Raw genomic sequence first — 13,508 nt, forward strand, 5'->3', positions numbered from 1 at the left:
TTCACGCACCTCAACTGCATCTCGATTTCATCTCGTGGTGGTGGTGCTTGGCAGTGGAAGTGGATCCATGTTTCAAGATGGCCCTAGAACAGAATTTTAATTAATGAAGATGCTGTACATGCAATCAAAATCAGAAGACAATCCTCAATGGAAGAGAAATTTCTCTCTACAAATTTCTTGCTGTGCAATGTAGTTGATCTGCTTATAACTGTGAATTATTTTATTAACTAAGGATTTAAGTGGATATGAAGTGCTTTAATGATAGCTTTTCCTTTGGAAATGGGCTGAAAACAAGGCTTGCCCTATTCACTGGTACCAAGTGCGAGCAAAGATAAAAAATGAGTGAGGAAAAAATGTGTAGAAATGGGGAAATGAGTGTACAAAAGGAAGAGACTTATCTTATTATGCCGGCAAAAAGCAGTGTATTTATGATGCATATATTATTTCATGGTAAAGGCAGGGCTTGACAGATCCCATCTGCCAGGCCACCATGGCAACTATCAGAAAAGCATTGGTGCTTTCTGAGTTTTTTATCTGTGATCATGGAGTCTATAAATGTCAAAAAAAAAAAAATTCTGATTTCATGACAGTGTGTCTTTTAATGTAGGAAAAATCGGGAAAAAAAACAATTTTATATAATTGTTAATAATAAAAAATTAACATCTCAAATAATAAATATCTTCACAACATCCAGTCTTCCGTATATCTTGAATTTTATATATGTCTATGCTTCTAAAAATTGGGCTGGTATCTAAATGTTTTTTCTCAATTTGTCAAGCTCTGGATAAAGTTCATCTCATTATGAAAACTATTTTACTTTTCCAAGTATTTGTATCAACTAATTTCAAGTGCATGTAATTCCTGCAATTTTTTTTAAATTTATTCCTAAAAGCTGACTAATATGGAGTGGTATTTTATGTCTTCTTTCTACAGAACTATGTTCAGAGCTTACAGAAGAAAGTCTGCCCGCCACCAGATGACAGTTTCACAACGCTGCATTCAGATCTCACCCATTTGACAGTTCTGAACCCATCAGAGAGCACTGCCACCTCAATTAGTCAACTACCATAATTATCATTTGCTGATGTATATCAAACTAAGGAGACACTGAAGAAAACATGCCAGAAAAGATATGTATATAATGATAATATATATATTTTGTTGAGGAAGTGTCGTTGTTGTTGTTGTTGAAGGAACAATTAGAATTGCAGTGTGCTGTTTGCTGGAAGACAAGAAAAATATTATAAATGTGAAGTTATAGAAGCAGAGTATTAAGAGAAAATATATTGCACAACATAATAGTGTATGGTATTTTCATATTCTCTTGTTTGCGGTTGTAAAGACTGCCAAATTTAGTCAATTTCATGCTGAAATGTTGCTATCAAGATGAATCACAATCGTGTTTTTATGTGTGTATATGTATATACATGTTCAGTATATGCATACACACATCATTTTGTAAATTAAGCCCCTCCAACAGTCTTGTGTGATCAGATTTGTTGAGGTTTCGGTATAAAGTTGCAGAACAAAAGTTTTCTATTTGTGCTTTATTGTACATTGACATGCAGCATATTTGCATGTTCAAAGGTTTGATTGAATGGAAGATTAACTTCCACCTGTTTTCGATGAGGCACATTGAACGAAAATGAAATCTTCAAACCTTCACCGGTGAATAGAGGTGCCTTCTTTCATTTCAAATGATATAGTATGGGTGCTACAGTTGCTGTGTTCATTTTGAGATGCATCTTGACATTAGACAGAGACCTCTTAGTCCTGTGGTCTCAATATTATTATGTATGTGTAAAAAGCGTACAGTTATTCAAACTGCCATATGCTTCACAGTAACAGCAGTGGAGCCATAATTTTTTTTTTTTTGCGATTTTGCCAAAATAAATTAATGATTGGGAGAGATAGAGAAACAATGTTTAGCACCAAAGATATTACCTTAGTTTGTTGGCTGTTCATTATATTACTACCTTTTTTTTTTTACTGTTTGTATAGGAGTATTTATAACAGACAGATCTTTTCCTCCTTCTTTATGCAGGTTCAAAAGTTGTGAGAATGAGGTTGAGTTTTTTTTTGTTTGTTTTATATATGTCTATAAGTATTTGTCTCTATTTTTGGGAGGGGAAGTGAAGGATTGGTATAGGTGATCATTTTTTTAATACTATTGAGCAAACTATTCCATTTTAGAGTTTGTATTCCAATTCGCCAAGTACTGTGCTTAATGTTTACTAAGTCATAATTGGAGATCAATTGTTTTTCTTTTTTTATATAACTATACAAACTTTGCATAAAGAAAAGAAACAGGAAAAACCCATGAAATTTTCCAAAACATGGTTAATAAGGTATTTTTATGGGTTCCCCATGTCCCAATTAGCCTTTAAACAAAATATGAAGTATGCTTCAGATTTAGAGGTTTATGTGATTTTGATATGTATTGGTTTTCTTTCCTAATTTCTGTGGTTTTTTTTTATAATGTAAACATTCGGGTAAAGGGCAGCTATATTTATTTATTTTAAAAACAACTTGAAAGATGTGGCCAACTAAAAAAAAAATAAAAGTTTTGTGCATTTCCCATTTTATTCCCCCAATACCTTATTCCTCGGGCCACTATACTGAATTCACCAAATTATTAAACTTCTATTCAATTTATTTGCAACCTTTGCTTTATTGGTCACTTTGTTGGGAAATTCGCTTGTTGTGGCCTTTGTATTTATATCTGCAATTTCTGTAATGGTGATTTGTAAAGAATGATTTGAGTTTCATTCAGCATGAAATTTATCCCACAAACATTTTCCACAGACATATTTAACCATTCCAGGGGCGTAAAATATTTTTGGTGTATCAGAGGTACAGCGCTCATGTTTTTGAAAACATAATTTTGAAATTTGTCAAACCTCATTTCAAAAAGTATTGTCAAGAAATTGAACATTGTCATATCACATTCAAGTATTAACTAATTAAATTTTTTTTTCAACTATTTTGAATTGGTTCTTGGTATAAAGCAATCAGTTTTTGACAAATATCAGTTTGTACAATGAAAAGGCTGTAATTGAATGGAAGTTATTTTTCATTCTGGGAGAGTGCTGCAATTATACCAATATAGCACTAATCTTGCATGTACGTTTTGAAGTTTTTTGAACACTGCCTTATTCTGAAAAATACAGTAATTGTGATGACGTGTTCTCCCATAGCATTTATTCACTGCACAATTTTCTTGTACGTGTGATTGTTTTCCCATTGAACTGATGGGTACAATATTTTCTAATCTGTTGCTGGTACCTTCCTTTTTATAGCAGCTAATCTTAAGATGGTTTTAATGCGCTCCTGAGGGATTCATATATGCTTGTTTGTCTTTGTACATCCACATTACCTTTCATATGAATTTCTCAAAGCAAAATTTTGTTCAAACAAAATTATAGTTTTAATTTTATAAATGATTGTTATTTGTAGGTCTATTCAGCTTTGTAATTTTTTTCTGAAGATATTAACAGTGGGAATATGCAGTAATTTGATTTGAATGGGGGTTTTTTCCAACTATTTTTCCTATGAACCCTTCATTCAAGGTACACCTTGTAAACATTCCCATGTAGGACTTCTAACAAATAATGGAAACATGGTGGAAAGTGTTGTGTTGATTTATTCTGAGAGCATATGTGTATGTCTGTATACTGTGCATATTATGTGAACAGAAGGGTTGTTTTTTATTAGAGATGCTGCCATCAAAATCGCAAGAGAGGAATTGGCAAATAAGTGGATTTTTTTTTATTAATGGGTGTAATTTTTTTTTTTTGTAATGAATGTCTGCTGCTCTCTGTGGAGGGACTTTTTTCAAAGGAGAAGCTTATACACATTTGTTAAGTGATTTTAATTGGTTAATAATATGATCACAAGTTTTGTTTTTTTACCAAATACCAAAAAAGCACATTGAAGATATACAATGCACACCATTTTATGAGTACATAACTAGAGTAGCGGTCTTAGGGTGGTGCGATTGCACAGGGTGCCAAATTATAGGGCGCGTTGAAACAAATTAGAAAAGTTAAATGCGTGTAAATATAAAATACACCTTAAAGCCGCGTTTACATGTGCAGTAAAATATCTTGGAAAGTTACCCGTAACAGGGATTTTCACTACAACCCATTTACGTGGCATTTAGTTTAAGCTGGTATTCCCCCCCCCCCCCTTCTTTCAGGAAGTCGTCACTGGTTACATGGGTTGAACGGAAGTGGTTGGTTCAAGATGGCTGATGAAGGAGCTTACGTTAGTTTTTGCAGCACAAAAGATTATGGGGGAGGAGGTCAGAGTCACCCACCATTATTCCGCAGCAAAGATGGGACTCTTTTGATGAATCTTCTTCCCTCCTTCTTCCCCATGAGGAAAAGAATTTGCCATGCTAATAATGATAATCACCAAAGCGACCCCCCCCCCCTCAATCTCGCACATGTAAATGGGGCTTAAGACAGTAGTTCCCAAAATATGGGTGTTAGACAGATCTGCACTGTGCATTTCTGCACATGGGGAATTAATGAAAATTGTGCAAAAAACACAGAGGCACTTCTTGCCTTTTCTTTTCTTTTTCTTCCTGTGTGTCCCTTCCTTCTTTTCTTCTTTACTATAAATGGCCTAAAGTTATTGTGGGGAGCTTTATACACATGAATTGTTTTCATGCATATTCGTGATTGAAATTATGGTTTCTATCATTTTTTTCATTCCATTAAATGGGAAAGATTGAATTTATTAGGCAAAAAAAGCAAAATAATTTAAACTTCCTGTAGAGAAAGTCACATGCTATGAAACGTTTAACAAAAATCAACATATGCAACATTATCTCAATTTTGTTGTTTGATCAGATTTGCTTTATTTCACCAGCACCTTTTGATGAATTCATTCATTTACCAATAATTATGCATTGAATCGGTAATATTGGTTTTATTTGGGCATAATTATGTTTGGGAAGAAAATCTTTCAACACTTATTTTAATTTTATGGTGAAATATATATATGTTTTATGGACGTGTTGCAAACCATTAAACTCGTTAAATAAAGAGAACAGAGATTATAACTTTTTTTTAAAATATTTATCAAATTCACCCACTTCAATTAGGAATTACAGATAATCAGCAATAAAAGTGATAAACACATTAAAATTCCTCAACTTTACGAAGGCAATCTATGATTATGCATAACCACTGATTTACCACTTTTCCTTTAACATTTATGAGGAAAAAATATTTTGGAATGAAATATTCCAAAAAAATTTAACATTCTAGTGATAAAAAAAATAGTTGAACTTTAAAAATGTAATGTGAATACAACCAATGTACAACTCCTATCCTACTACTACTTAAACTGTACATGCACCTCATACACTTTCACAACTCCTATTCATTGTAACCCTTAACTGGCTTTGTGAAAATTCTGTGTGTAACAGGTGTCGTGGGTGCCATTTTGACCTCAGCTGGTATTAATGCATTTTAAAAATCAACAAAAGAAATTTTCCTAAAAGCAATGGGTTTTTTACATGGCCTCATTCACCTATCTATTAATTCACTAAATAATTTTTCAAATTTCTTTGTTTTCTCAAAAATGGCCTTTTACTAAGACACACATTCAAAAGAAATGGAGGGCTAGCCTACATGACTTTTGAAATTTTTTTTTAATTATATATTAAATTTTTTGAACGCAATTTTCATGATTGAAAAATGAATAGATATGATTGAAATATACCCAAAAATGAAATTTACGAATTAAAATATTTACTATATTTTCACAAGCACCAAAATTACTCTTATTCTAAGTCAAACACAGCACTTGCGAACAACACCGTGAAATGTGGATCACACAGGTCTTTCGTGCAATTCACTAACAACACTATCCTCATGATTATCACCTTGGATATCCAATGTTTCGCCATTAATTTGAATTTAATCAAGAAAGCTGGCACTTTTCAGCTCTAGAGCTGAACACTCTGACCATCAGACAAAGACTTACGCAAGTGGTGTGACCCCACAAAAACTTTGATCAATGATATAGAGGGAAGAATAAGTAGAATAACATAATAAATTTGTCAAGCACATGTAAACAACTAGCTTGAAAGGTACTGAATATAGGATGGTTCAGATGCATTTCTTTCTCAAGATGTGGTAATATGAAGAATGCGTGAAGTCAAAATGACCCCACTATTCCAGTTAGGGGTTGAGGAAGAGAATAAAAGAAAGTGGGGGGTAGAAAGAAAAATTTTTTTAAGAAGTTGCTTCGTTATGCGTAAATGTCCCCAAATTACACTTGTGCAAAAATGACGTAATGTGAATCTGTCACCAAACTCCATTGTTGAACTATTGGGGGCACCGGTTATGAAAGATTATCAAAATGAAAGTGGCCAAATATGAAATTTCTTTTAGTTTTCCGCAACATAAGTAAAAATATGTCAAAGCTAAAAAATGCCTTGACTCAACCGAACTGCCATACATATACCATATAATGTCATTTTATAAAGTTCTACACACATGTACTCATACAATAATCAGCCGATTAAATTAGTATTTACACGTGGGGATTCCAAAGAATCAACAGATTTTAAAATATTTTTTAAAGTTAAAAATCTTTAACGATTTGAAGGCCCTCTTCGAAAAAGGATCTTGTGCTCTGCATTATTTTTCCACCCATCTCACAAGGAGCAATTAGAGAAAAAATTACTCTCTCGCGCTGGGAAACCATGCATCTTTGTGCCCCATACCACTGGCCAGTCTCCTGCCTCACCAGGCTAGTAGTGCAATACATGTGTGCATGGACCAAAAAAATTCTGACTATAACCACACATCTACAACTGAACACTTTTCAGAGTTTCAATAGACCTAAGTTCCAGATACCTATGCCGCACCCAAGTGGCGTGGTGGTAAGATGCTCATCTACCATCGTGAATGTTGCCATCACAGTCCCAGGTTCAAATCCAAGGGAGAATAGTTATGGTATTTTCCCTAACAAACTTGGTGACCACCTGGGGCGCTATGGCCCAGGTCGATAAGATACTCGCCTAAAGTACCAAAGGATGTTTAGAGGTGTCGCAAGTTTGATACCCTGTTCGTCCTTGTCAGAAAACTTTCCTGACACAGGGCTACAACAGAAACGGCGACATGACTGCAGAAAAAGTTGCTACCGAAGGGAGTCCCCCATGGAGGGGTTAGCGCACCAACCTCTTGATGAGTATAAAAAACAAGCCTGCCATTCTGAATCTGCAATAAATGTGTAGGTCTTGGTCTAATTAGCCCTCGTGTGCAGAAAATGACCATGGTGCAACAAAAATGATCACCGATCAATGAGGTGATTACCCATAGACAGCACCTTCATTTCCAACCCATCTCATTAATGGCAGTAAATTGCAATATAGCAATATGTCCAGAGTTGGTGTTTGGTGAAGTAGATACGTATGCCCAGAATTAAGCAGGGGCATAAGCAGCTTTGCAACTAGGAACGAAAATTTACTCTGTTGTCCAGAGCCAGGTTCCTCGTAATTTTTAACAGAAAAAAAAATTTAAGCTCAGTGCCCTTCTTGGCCACTCCCGGGTTGCTAGACTCTCTGCTTAGTTGTGGCTCTGTGCATAAGGTGCGACCAAACTGGGCTGCAAAATGGAAGTCTCTTTTTTTCCCCCTCCAAGAAACCAATGAGGAATTTTTGTTGAAAATTCAATTTGATTTTTTTAATAGCTATGTTTGGAAATCAGATTCCAATCAAAGGGTCTCGGAAAAAACGTTTTTAGTCCAAAAAAAAAAAAAATCAAAATTAATGTTTTTGCGGTTCTGTGTAACTCAGTACTGTCTCTTTCTACCACTTAAAACACCAGAGGGAACAATGATTTTAGTCACAGTGTGCAGATGGAAAAACGATCAGAGTCTAGCATATGCGCAGTAAGCAATATTTGAGTGCGTGTATTTGTTTTGCTTTACTGATATGTAGTTTATGCTTTGTGCAAATGAATTTGAAATTAGTTTGTGTTTCAAAGTATCACTGAGTATATATTTATGTTGTGTCCTACACAAACTTCCTATGCTGAGATTCCAGAGGAATGGATGAAGTTATAAAAAGTGGTCATGTAAAACAATCGCCTTTTAAAGCGATTGACCATAAATAAGAAATTTTTAAAGCTTGGACAGATTTTTGAAATCGTATGCGCCTGGAAAAAATGCTCACTGCAGACAAGATCAATCAGATGCCTTCATGTAAATAGTTCTACACCACGTTTAGTGTACCACTGTTCCAGTTTCTTTGGTAGTTGCACCAGCGATGAAGTTACTGTTAAAAACAAGCAAAAAGAAAGAAAGGACCATCAAAAAGAGAAGGACACGCCTATTGAAATTTTCTACAATGCCCCCAATCCCAATCACTCATGCTAAGTACAATGACCTGCAATCTTTAAGAGCTTTTATAACAACTTGACGTGGGATAGGCGTGAGAGCGATGAGCAGCATGATGATGCATCATACATGGAGTATATAAACGACAATGAGATGACTAAGGATAATAAACTTTTTTCACTTAATATTTTTCTGCACTAACCACCTGTAATTTTTTATGTACTTCTAACTTAATTCGTCATACTATGATCTCAAATATGATAATTATTCAAATTTTATGCTGTGTGTGTGTTCGGTTTCAGAATCCTGCTCAAACTACATGTTGGGGGGGGGGGAGAGATTAAGCCAAGAAAAAAAAAATTATACAACCACTTTTTTTAGTTCCTTTTTAAAAATAGTTTGGTATGAGTTTTTCCTAACATATACTATGATATAAAATTAAATTAAGATAAAATTTCTAACATTGTAATTAAACAAGATTTTTAAAGAAAAACATTGTTTTTCTTCTCCTGAAAAATTGTGTTTTATGGACCGAAACCATTCTCCCCCCCCCCCCAAATCTTCAATTATAAACCTCCTCCCAATTCTGTATATGACAATTAATATAGTGCTTTATTTCACTAGGATGGTTATTCCCCTATGCTCTTCTGCAATATTTTGCAGAAAGAGTGGGGATAGCACTTTCAACAAGATATTTAGATGACAGCCCTGCTTTGGAGTGGTCAGTGAATGATCTTTTAAATGGAAGGTCAAATCAACACAGTAAAAATTCTTCATTAATAATTGGGATCGCTTGATAAGATATGCCGACCACCTTTCAGGAGGGATAAAGAGCTCAATATGAGTTTGATGGAGATGAAAATCTGGTGATCTTAGTAAAATTATAATTTTTTTTAGTTTGTTAACATTATTAGTTTTCTACAAGTTGTAGAAAACAAAACATGATTTTCACATATTCCCAAGCAATCCGTAAGCTCTGTCCAGAGAATTGAATCTGCAGGAAAGCACTGACATATTTTCCAGCAGATGCGAATTTTACTAGTTTGAGGGGGAAAAAAAACCCACTGTTTTGTCCGCAGCCCCCCCCCTCCCCCATGAGAAAATTCCATTTATCGATAATGAAATCTTAAAGAATGTCGCCGGGGGGGGGGGGGGGGGTTGTCATGTTTACGCAAAAAAGATTCTGAATTTCAAACTTACTTCTATGCCCTTCTAGAAATATTAAAAAAAAAATTTATAAATAAATTTTCAAAGTAACTTCCACAAACCAAACCTCTCTCAGAAAAAAAAAGCTGTAGATAACTTTACTAATTTAGGCAACTTCTCTTTTTTAGAGTAGTTATTAAAGTAATTATTACTTCTCTTATTTAACCAACTAAGAAGGGAGGCAGGTGCGGATTCAGAGGGAGGGTGATGAAGAGATTCCCCCACCAAAGAGCCCAATAATAGAGGAAGATGAATCCATCCAATATTTTAAGGGACAGTAGTGACTGGCAATAAACAAAAATAATAGGGTTTAATAGGGGAGAAAATATTTCTCAGGAAAATGATCCAGTCAGTGAAACCTCGGCACAACAATACTTGATATAATAGTAAATCTCATTACACAACAATATTTTTTCTTCATCTGTAGAGTATCGTTAAATCAAGATTTCACTGTATATTGAATACATAAATGTAGGGTATCAATTGAGTAAAGATATTAGGCTGCTGTTAAACATGAATTGGTCTATTTGTCAGCCTGGCTTATCAGAACTGATGGTTTGAGTGGAATGGTATAAAAAGGCTATTGATTCGAAAAAACAACGTTATTGCAGGCTATTTTGTCCTTTAACAAAGTTATATTCTTTAAGGCAGTAGTTCTCAATGACCCTAAATGGTCGGTGGGGGAAGGGCATGAAAGATTTTTCAACATAATCTGAGCCGAGCTACTTAACATTCATGTAAGCCAGTAGGTTCACTCTGTAGTCAAAAGTAAAGCACACAGTTGAAAATCAGAAACTCTGATTTCTTGATTTATCAAGTGAAAATAAAATTTCCAGATGTTTGGTTCTGTAACAGCCACTCTTTCTCATTTTAAGGTGTAAGAATCCAGAAACACAAAGAAAACTAGTTAGTAAAACTATTTGACTGCAAATGGCATGCAGTCACTTTTTTTAAAATTTTGAATAAAGTTCAAAATAGTAGGGGGTGGGTTGCACTTCAAAAGTATTTGGGAACACTGCTTAAAGGGGGGGAGGGTGAATCTTAAATATTTTAGGTTTTAAGGCTTTTGTTACTTTGAGTTTACTTTTGGTATTTAAAATAAGAACAAAATTTCTTGCAAACTTATATTTTTTTCTTTTTTTGAAATATGTGCTGTAGTTCTAATTATGTGGCAGAGTCTTCCATTTGAAAAAGTCTCTCTGCAAAAAACAGGCAGACCTTCAACATGATACTTATATGATAGGAAAATTCAAGCATTTACCATCTTCTCTTTAAAATATGGAATGGGCAGATGGCAGCACCAGCAAGAACATGGAACAATCACAACTCCGACAACGTAAATACGTTTTGGGCTGTATTCCAACATAACATGCGCAAATTTGTTGTTGGTCAAGTAGTAGTAGTTGTAATAGGCTTGAAGGACATTAGCAGCATTGTTATGGCTGCAATAAAAGGTTTATTGAATTTTATGATAAATATCATTGATTACTCAATTTTGAAGCAAGTCTCTGCAGCCAGTTTTTACCCACTTTAAAGGGGAACCTAATTTTTTATAACAATTAGGTTTCACATTGAATCAGTTTGTGTGGGAAAATTGTGTGTGCTGAATGAGAAGCATAGGCCTATTATTTTTTAATAAAATTTGCTTGGGACAGTGCCTGTTGCATTCAGAAGGGTTTACTGCATGCTTTTCATCAGAGGAGTAAATGTTACTGACATACTGTTACTTCAGTATTATGGTTTTTTTCATGTCTTCTATAATATTCAACTACTTTCCTCTAACATGATTGTAAAGGTATTTGTGGAAAGATAAGAATTAAATTCTATGGAATTTCATGAACGCCCATATTTGTTTGTGTTGTGCTTTCGTGGGTAGGCCTATATTAATCCACTTATAACAGTCATCTTGTGCATGGTAAATTGATGGATATTGAATTTTGAGCAACAGCTAAATGCTTCTATGTTAACACTGTCAGTGATTTTTCTGCTAGTCAAATAAATTCTTCAATCACCCATAATGTGGAGGAAAAACTATTTAACATTTTTGCGTAATAAGCAGCACTTGCACTCATAAAGTTTTTTGTACTCTCAAAATGGGGAAAATTTGATTCTCAAACAAAAACTTTTTCTGCCTCAAAGTTGAAGAAACTCCAATTCATTTACTTCAATTTTTTTACTTTATTATAAAGTTTTAAAATTGAACAATTATTTACAATGTCTTAGAAGAAAGTTTTACACAACATTTTATGATTTTTCATTAAAAATCAACATTCCAAAAGTGTGTGTGCACGCGCTTTAATAACCCATCCCTAGTATAAGCTCAGTGAATGTTTTAGGCTTTCTAAATGTATTTTAGAATTTCTTCTGAGCAATACCACGTTTATGTAAGTATTTTCATTCCTGATCTTCAAAAAATTCAGGTGTTTTTGTATTGTAGCCATGAAAGTCTTAAACAGATCCTCGTCAGATTAATTCATCAAAACTGGCAAAGTTTAATGCTCATGCAAAAACATTGTTCTTGGAAATCCATACATACCTTGCCATATACATATAACATGCAAGAGAGAGAAATTATTGCAGTTTTTGTTGTATTATTCATTGTGTATTTATTAGTCAAGGAAACATTTGTATTTATTGTGTGAAAAAAAATGTCTTGGTTTCTTACCGTAACTTCCTTGTATTTTGTTAGCCATAAAAGTGGATTCCTATTTCTGGTGTTTAGCATTTTCTTTTTCACCCAGGACATTGGTTTGCTCACAATGCCCCAGTTGTTGTCGTCTTGTCAAGTTGTGTGTCTGTACATGTACAATATATATTTCTACTTACCCATATCATTCAATTATCATATATATATATACAATATGTATAATTATATATATATACACAAGTATACAATGAGGGAAAAAATGGCTCTGCAAAAAGAAAAAAGCCCACTTCTCTAATGACTGCCATCTTGCATTTTTGAGACATTGAGGAAATGCTTTTTTTTATTTCCATTTTGTGATATTAAATCTAATTTTCTCTCATTCATTCTTTTAAGTATTATGTACTATGCATCTGTTTTTTAAATGTTTAGCAATCTTTTATCACCATTATTATTGTTTATTTTGATATTTTTTGTAGTGTATATTGAAGGTTTGAAACTGCTCATTAAAATAATTTATGTAATAAATTATGTTCAGAAAAAGGGAAACTGTGAGGTTTTGTTTGTGGCATTTCAGTTGATAGTTTGAGAAGTGTGTGTGTGGGGCGCAGAATGATCATTTTGCTTTTTCAAGCGGGGACCAATTTGAAACTTCTTGGCAGAAAATTCCCCCCAGCTGGGATTCAAACTCAGACCTAGACAACTTAGACTGGGGTGGCCGACTTCTCACTGTTGAAGAACCAACATAATGGTCAGCTGCAGCATCACGGACTGCACCTGAGACAACACTGGTGTATAAATCGCACCAGTAAAAATTACCCATAAAACTCCATAATTTTCCGTAAATCCATTGAATCCTAACCTGACAACCAGAGGAACTAGGAGAAAGGGGCCAATTTGCATTTGGACATATAGAACACCGTTATAAAATTATCGAATTTTGAATTGGTGGGGGGCGACAAAATAATGTTTCCCCCGGACGGCAAAACAATACAAAAATCCTAGTTACGGCCCTGCCGACAACTGTATAAACTAATTACTTTTAACACCAAAAATACATTTTTCATCACAAAAAAACCCACTTATTCACTTTATTATACGATAAAAACATATCTGCAGAAAATGCGCCGCGTGACGCATTTCAGACGCGCCGAAATGAAGAAAACATTGAGGGGACGGTGAGGTGAGAAAGTTGCCTTTCAGAGTTGCTAACTGTTACTCATTGTCCGTAGTTTCTACGGCTGGCTGCCCGCAATAAACTACGGAACTACGGTAGATATTCTCAATATTCTCCAACAGG

General features: G+C 34.4%; 1 protein-coding gene across 5 annotated transcripts in view; it reads left to right on the top strand.

Moving 5' to 3' along the window:
* Positions 1-12,746, top strand: part of LOC149087834 (transmembrane protein 198-like) — a 75,780-nt gene extending 63,034 nt beyond the window's left edge. For all 5 annotated transcript variants that reach the window (XM_089231755.1, XM_089231757.1, XM_089231756.1 and 2 more), the window contains exon 6: positions 934-12,746. In XM_089231755.1, coding sequence (XP_089087881.1) covers positions 934-1,071 — 138 coding nt within the window. In that variant the 3' untranslated portion in view covers positions 1,072-12,746. The remainder of the gene's footprint in view (positions 1-933) is intronic.
* Positions 12,747-13,508: the final 762 nt, after the last annotated feature.

This window comes from Pholcus phalangioides, unplaced genomic scaffold (assembly GCF_987345545.1).
Source record: "Pholcus phalangioides strain wild (caught in Gottingen) unplaced genomic scaffold, Ppha-v1.0 ptg000004l_1, whole genome shotgun sequence".
NCBI classification, from domain to species: Eukaryota; Metazoa; Arthropoda; class Arachnida; order Araneae; family Pholcidae; genus Pholcus; species Pholcus phalangioides.